This window comes from Echinops telfairi, unplaced genomic scaffold, assembly GCF_000313985.2.
Source record: "Echinops telfairi isolate 266 unplaced genomic scaffold, ASM31398v2 ScPeMD7_2;HRSCAF=8, whole genome shotgun sequence".
Taxonomy (NCBI): domain Eukaryota; kingdom Metazoa; phylum Chordata; class Mammalia; order Afrosoricida; family Tenrecidae; genus Echinops; species Echinops telfairi.
The window spans coordinates 7,851,250-7,858,556 of record NW_022103898.1 but is presented as its reverse complement, the minus strand read 5'-3'; the positions used below and the strand labels follow the sequence as shown (position 1 = coordinate 7,858,556).

The window sequence follows — 7,307 nt, the reverse complement described above, 5'->3', positions numbered from 1 at the left end:
CCAGCCCCCGTGAGCCAGCCTCCCTGCCCAGGGTGGGGTGAGGGAAACAGTCCTATGGGAGGCCACCCACTTCCCACAGCGCCGCCCCTTGGGTCTCCCATTTCCAGTGCAGCTGCTCCTGGACCACGGGGCCGATCCGAACCAGCGGGACAGGCTGGGGAACACACCGCTGCATCTGGGTGAGTGCCGGAGAGCCCTCGCGATGCGCTTCTGATGGTCCTACAGGGAAAGCCCGTCCCCCAACCAGCTGCCTCCTGCTCCCGCCCGGTCCCCCATCCCTCAGTAGCTGGCTGGGCCCTGGGCTGCAGGCACTGTGAGGAAGGGACTTGAACGCTGCCCTGCTGTCCCCTTGTTGAAGCTGGCCTCTCTGCAGGCTCGCTCCTGCCCTCATGCCCCTGTTCTTCTTCCTCAGCGGCCTGCACCAACCACGTGCCTGTCATCACCACCCTGCTTCGAGGAGGTATGAGGTCCCTGCCCCTCCGCCCTCCTTTCCTCTTCCTCCCCCTGCCAGTTCGCTCACCTCCATGCCCCACAGGTGCCCGGGTGGACGCCCTGGACCGAGCTGGCCGCACGCCCCTGCACCTGGCCAAGTCCAAGCTGAACATCCTGCAGGAGGGCCACTCGCAGTGCCTGGAGGCTGTGCGGCTGGAGGTGAAGCAGGTGAGCGCCCTACCCTACCCTGCGGGGCGCCTCTCCCCAACCCCCTGCCAGCACCCCGCTGCCACTCAGCCTGCCTGCTCCTGCAGATCATCCAGATGCTGCGGGAGTACCTGGAGCGCCTGGGGCGGCACGAGCAGCGGGAACGGCTGGATGACCTCTGTACCCGCCTGCAGATGACCAGCACCAGAGAGCAGGTGGGTCCCAGAGAGCAGGGCCCACTGCAGCCATGCACACGCCAGCGAGACTCTGGAAGCCAGAGCTCACTTGGCGGGGCGTCAGGATGTGCAGGCCAGTGCCAGTGCCTGCCCTCTGGGCCTGTGGTGTTGGGGAGGAGACCTGGGGCATAGTGCGCCGCATCCAGCCTCGGTTTGTCCCACAGGTGGACGAGGTGACCGGTCTCCTGGCCAGCTTCACCTCCCTCAGCTTGCAGATGCAGAACATAGAGAAGAGGTAGCAGCGGCCCCCTGCCCTCGCTCGGCCACCACCCACCACCCACCCTCGGCTCCAGACACAGCCAAAGCCCGGTCTCCGTCCCCACCCCCCACCCCCAGTGTGGAGTGGCCCGTCAGGCCCTCACCCTCACCTGCAGAGGCTAACCCCAGAGCCTCTTTCCTCCACGGCCCACAGCCGCTTCCTCTGCTCCCGCAGCGCCAGGCCAGCGTCCGGCCACCTGCCGCCCTAGGAGGCCCGCCCAGGCCCAGCCTCCTCTCTGTCTCCCTTCCCGGCCACAGGCCTCTTTGCAGCCAGCGGGGTACAGGCTTGGGGTAAGCACACGGCAGCCCTGGGGGCTGCAGTGGGGGCTGTTGGGCTGGCCCCATGCTGTCAGCAGCACCGGCCACCTGACATTCAAGGAGATCCAGTGGTAGGCTGCTCTGGCCGCTGCAAAGGCTGAGTGAAGCCCTGACCTTCACAATGCTAGGTCAGGAAGGTCCTTGTGGAACCCCAAGTGGGAACCCCCTAACTCATTTGGTCCCAGGCCTGAGACTCCAGAGGACTATCGTAGGTGTGCTAGATTGAATAAAGGCCCCCTCCCCACTGAGAAGCCCCTATACTCTAATCCCAGGAAACCATACATGTTACACGGCAACAGAGACCTGGCGGTCTGTGTTTGTTGAGGGTCTCAAGATAGTGTGTGGTGTCCTGGACTCCCCAGGTGGCCTGCCGTCACCACCGAGTCCTCCTAAGAGAAAGGACTCGGAGCCCCGAGGATGGATGGAGGATGGAGGTGGCAGCAGATGGGGGCGAGGGCGGAAGAGGGGGAGCCAGGGCTTCAAGAAGCCAGGAAACTGGCCATCCCCCTTGAAGCCCCGCCCCTCCTCCCACTCCACCTCCAAGAAGCCTGCCCACCAGCCTTGGCTTTGTCCAGGGGAGAGGGGGCCTTGCAGGCACCCCCTGCAGACTGTGAAAGAAGAATAAACTTGTGTCTTAATCCAGAGTGCAGTCTTTCTTACAGCGGCAACTGGACATGAACATGCGATAAAGTCTCAGAGGGTTTGCGCAGCACTTAGCTCACGGTAGCAACCTCCCAGTGGATGGACCCGCACTTGTTACTGGCCTTGGACAGGCAGAAGGAAGTGTCCCCTCAGGGCAGGGCCCCCTTCCACAGCCTGTTAGCCACTGGCCATTTTTATATCCTCAGAGCCCGGACTATGCTCCACGTTCCCTCTCAGCCAGTCAGAAGAAGAGAGCTTGCCTCACAAGTCCTAACTTGCTCAGATGGGAATTGAACTCTCGAAACGAGCTACTCCACAGGCTCTGAAGCAAACAGGGCCTCTGTGGGTACCAGACACTGGCACAGCCTTGGCCGCACTCACACAAGGCCCACCAGCTGCAGGGCGGGCCAAGGGAGAGTGCCGAGGCATCAGGAACTCCTGTTGGGGCGAGTGAGGTACCCACCATGTGCCCACCGCAGTGGATGCTGGGAGCCGGGGCATGTGGGAGAGCTGGGCGCGGAGCAACGTCTCTTCCTTCTTGCCCATGATCCTTGGCCTCCTAAGTGAGCCTGTCCACCTCAGGTCAGGAGGCCCCAGACACAGCCCCACTGGCCTCCTTCCCACTGGAGTCGAAACCACCATCCGCTCCTCCAGAGAGAGAGAGAGATGGTTCTGTCTACTCCCTACAGAGTTACAGTCTTAGAAACCCACAGGGGCAGCTCCACCCTGGCCCCTGCCCGGCAGGGTCACCGTGAGTTGAAATTGACTCAGTGGCACTGAGTTTGGGTGTGCTATGGGGCGAGTCTGTGCCTCTGGCCCCGCACTGGGTCCCCTCTTAGGTGTCACCCGGCAGGCCCCCCTGGTGACCAGGTTGCGCCCTCCCCAACACCACCAGGGTGGTGGAGGGCACATCCAGGTACTTCATATCTCTGGCGTCCTCCCCATTCGCCCTTCCTCCTGCGCTTCAGTCTCATCCTCAGCCACTGAGAGAAGCAGAGCACCAAGCAGATGCCTTAATCAATTCCATCCCATGCAACCAGAAACGGCCCAGCCCTGCTTGGCCTGGCCCTCTGGCCTCGTGCCAACTCCGATCCAGCCAGGGGCTCCCCCAGTGTGCCCAGCAGCAGGCCTGTGAAACTGCTCTTCATTAACAGGGAAGCCGAGCTGGTTAATTGGTGTTTATTTCCCTGGGCACACACCTCCGGTTGATAGATGATGCTGTTCCCACCAGCCTCGGGCTGAGGGCAAGGCTGGCTAACGTGACTGCCTGGGCCTCCACCTTGCCAGCCCTCCCCAGGGCCCAGTTGCTGCCAGGGCCCCGGTGGCTGCAGTTCTTTGCACAAATGAGCTTCTCTCCATCTCAGCCCTCATCTGTCCTTTCTGCTCATCTCTTCCCACTGTTTCCCCTAAAGATTGCAGATCTGAAATCAGACACTAGAATCCAAACACCCAACTTGGCTTTGGGCTGGTTTGGGAGCTCCAAGGGACAGGCTACTTTCACCCTTCTGCGCATGTTTCACTCTTTCTCCATCTGCAAATTCGAAAGCAGAGGACGCTCCCATCCCAGCACCCAGCAGGTGCTCAGAACCCCGTCACCCCACAATTCCACAGGTCGCTGGTTCCAATCTACCCTCTTCTTCCCTAAACCCCCCCCCCATTGCCCTCCATGCCACTCCCATCTGGGGGATGTTCCTCCTCACCCCCAACATTCAACCCCCACGACCCGTCCCAACAAACGTACCGTCATTGTCCACATGTCCTGGCTCTCCGACTTCTCATGCCAGTCTCCCTCCGCGCTCCCTCCTCATGCAGCCTGCCCTCGGCAGCCAGATGTGTTTGAGGTGCAAAACTGGTCATCACTCCTTTGTAGGAAACCTCTCAGGAGCTCCCTCAGGACAAAAGACAGCCTCGGTCTCAGAAGTGATTTACAGACTCCTTCAGGCATAATACAGGAGCCCAGGTAGCAAGGTGGGCTGTTAACTACAAGGTTAGCAGTTCAAAGCCACTAGCCAACCTGAGGGAGAAAGATGAGGCTTACTACTCCTGCAAAGAGTTACAGTCTCCGAAATGCATAGAAGCAGGTCTACCTGTCCTACAGGGTTGCTGAGTCGGCATAGCAGTGAGTTTGGTTTCTGGTTTTCAGGAGCCTGATGCCCCACCCCTCGCTCCTGTGTGTCCTGCCCCAGCTCGGGCAGCAGGCTGGACCACCGGACTCTGGTGCTGTGCACCCAGCGATACTCTTCCCTGCCCGGCGTCCTCCCGCCCCAGCTCTCATTATCCTGATTAACCTCAGGACTTGACTCAGGTGTGCACTCTACCAGGGAGTCTTACCTGAGTCCCCAAACTGAATCAGGGTCTCTTCTCTGGGCTCCCACAATTCCCTGTGCTTCTGGAACTTTCTTTTCTGCCAAAGAGCCCTGTGCCTAGAGGTGCTCCGCTGGGAATGCTGGAGGATAACCCTCAATGGTTGGCACACACAGGAGGAGGGGAGGGCTGCAGGACTCCCACTCCCTCCCCGAGTTGTCCCAGGTGCAGCCTAGACTTTGCAGGCTGGGTGGATTCTCCTGGGCACTGGGGGAGGGGTGTGTATGTGACAGCAGCCTTACTAGACCTGTGGTTCGAGACCCCTTTGGGGGTCAAACGACCCTTTCACAGGAAGGACCCGATTCACAACAGTAGCAAAATGACAGTGATGAAGTAGCACCAAAAACAATTTTCTGGTTGGGGGGTCACCACAACATGAGGAACTGTATTAAGTATCGCGGCATTAGGGAGGTTGAGAACCACTGTACTAGAAACACTGTTCTTGCTGACTAAGTAATGAGGGGCAGCTGCTTCTCTGGGCCTTTCATTAGCCCCTGGAAGGAAGCCCAGGAGCATCTGGGGCCAAGCCCAGGCCCAGCGGCAGGCCCTCAATCCTCCAAGGAAAACGTATTGCCAGGCCCTCATTGGCTCACCTCTCTCAGATCCAGAGCAGTCTGGCGTGGGCCCCTCATTTCCAGGCTGCCCCCTGGTACACAGCTCTCCCGCCAGCTCCGGGAAGCCTTTAATGACATCCTCGTTTTCCCTGAGGATGACCTTCCCATAGCGAGCAAACAGAGACCTTCACCCTTTCACCCAACCCTCGGGGGTCTTCCCCTGGCCTTACCCAGCCTGCCCTCAGCACCAAGAGTCCACCTGGTTCTCCTCTCCGCCAAGTTCCCTGCCTGTTCTTCCCACCAAAACCAAAACCAAACTCACAGCCACGCACATGGTAGAACTCCCGTGGGTTTCCCAAAACTATAACTGTTCATGGGTGGAAAAGGCCCCCTGTTGCTCATGTGGATTAGCTGGTGGTTTTAAACTGCTGACCTTGCAGTTAGCAGCCCAAAGCCTAACCACTACACCACTGGGGCTCTTTTCTCTAGGACAATTTTTAGTAAATATCACCTCCTCTGGGACTCCCGCTGGGTTGGCTCTGTGAAGGCCGGGCTTCCTCCTCCAAGTCATCCTGAGCGTCATACGTCAGGAGACTGAGCTTCAGGCCAAGCCTGTGTATGCCCAGTGGGTCCCCTGTCTGGCACGCAGCCTCCACTGTGCAGGGTGACCACCACTCTGGCCTCTGGCTCTGTGGAAGGTGGCAGGCAGTGATGCAGGACCTGGCAGCTGACTCCTATCTGGACAGACTTCCCCAGGGTGCCCTGGCTTGCCCACAGTCGAGGGGCTCAGGATAGATAGGAACACACAGGGTCTCAGGCTGCTATCTAGAGCTCATCAACATTATTGGTGTATGGACAGAAAGGAGGGGCGGGTGGAGGTGGATGGCTTTGAAACCGCCGAGACTGATTTATTGGTTAATTAGTGGGTTTCCAGGGCCGTAGACTCCCCAGCGGTGTGGGGGACAGGAAGGAGGGGGCCACACAGCAGCTGGGGCTCAAGTGAGTCTCCGTTTTCCCCTGCTGCATCAAATGGTTGAAAGAGCACTGGACAGAGTGGGCTTGACGGTCATCGGAAGGCCACCTGCACCCAGCAGCCCGAGTCCCTGAACAGAACTCTCAGGCAGGGTGCCCAGTATAAGGTGTGAGGAGCAGCTGCAGGTTTGGACCAAGGGCCTGGTGCCCTTCCTGAGTCAGGAAAAACCAAGAAGGATGGAAACAGAGAGGGGAGCCTCGAAAGATGCAGGCGTGGAGGGGGAGGGGGGGAGGGGTTGCGGGGGAGGGGGCGTGAGTCCCAACAGTGAGGCAGGCAGCGGTGGCTTTGACCCCACCCGTCTGGGTGGCTCCGAGCAAGTCCCTCTGCTCCTCTTGGGGGTGCCCATCCTCGCTATTCTGGGTGCTCAGGTTGGTTTCTGACTCGTGTCGCCCCCTAAGGTTTCCCAGGCTGGAGGTTTCCGGAAACAGCCAGCCTGGTCTTTTTCCCGTAGCACCACAGGTTAAGTGCAAATCCCCCGGCTCCACCCTCTACCAGGTGGGGCGCATCTTGGATGATTAGACAGACCTGGCTTGAGATCCATCCACCTCAAACACCCTCTGACTCATCGTGACCCGGCAGGACAGAACTGCTCCTGCGAGGACTCGAGGGGACTGTGAATCTCCCCGGAAACAGACAGCCTCATTACCCCCCACCCCCAACCTTTGCTTTAACCACTGCGCCACCAGGGCGCCTCTTGCGATGCATTGCTCACTACCGCAGGAGTCCATTCATACTCACATCGACCCTACAGGACAGGGTAGAACTGCGCCTGTGGGTTTCCGAGATTGTTAACTCTTTATGGGAGTAGAAACCCTCATCTCCGCCCCGCCCTGCGCCCCTCTCCCCCAGTGGGTAACCACTACCGGTAAACCAGCAGGCAGGGTAAGTTAATACATGTTTGCTCTGCTAATCACTGCCGCAGAACTCGGAGTGAAGAAGGGGCTTGCTCCCCGGTGGTGGTGCAGCAGACCCTAGGGTGCTGGCCTAATTGGAAGGCGGGACCAGGGAGAGTCTGGGGGCCGCACCTGGCTGGGTTGATCTATTTCCATCACCCAGAAGCGCTCACTGGGCTGGAGTCGCAGCTCAGCCACGCGCCATCGCCACCGTGGAGCTGGGGCGAGCCGCTGCACCTCTTGGAGCGCTCCGGCCCCCGGCCCCATCCCGCACTGGTGGGACGGGGCGGATGGACAGACAGACGCACAGGCGGCAGTGTAGGAAGCCAAGTTTTATTCCTGGCCCGCGGCGAACGCGGCCGGCGCGGCC

General features: G+C 59.9%; 1 protein-coding gene across 1 annotated transcript in view; it reads left to right on the top strand.

Moving 5' to 3' along the window:
- ANKRD54 (ankyrin repeat domain 54) overlaps nt 1-2,093 on the top strand; it is an 8,330-nt gene extending 6,237 nt beyond the window's left edge. Inside the window, exons 4-8 of the mRNA XM_004700243.3 lie at nt 108-179; nt 413-460; nt 536-660; nt 747-854; nt 1,040-2,093. Of these exons, the coding sequence (XP_004700300.3) occupies nt 108-179; nt 413-460; nt 536-660; nt 747-854; nt 1,040-1,114 (428 nt within the window). The 3' untranslated portion in view covers nt 1,115-2,093. The remainder of the gene's footprint in view (nt 1-107; nt 180-412; nt 461-535; nt 661-746; nt 855-1,039) is intronic.
- The last annotated feature ends 5,214 nt before the right edge of the window (nt 2,094-7,307 follow it).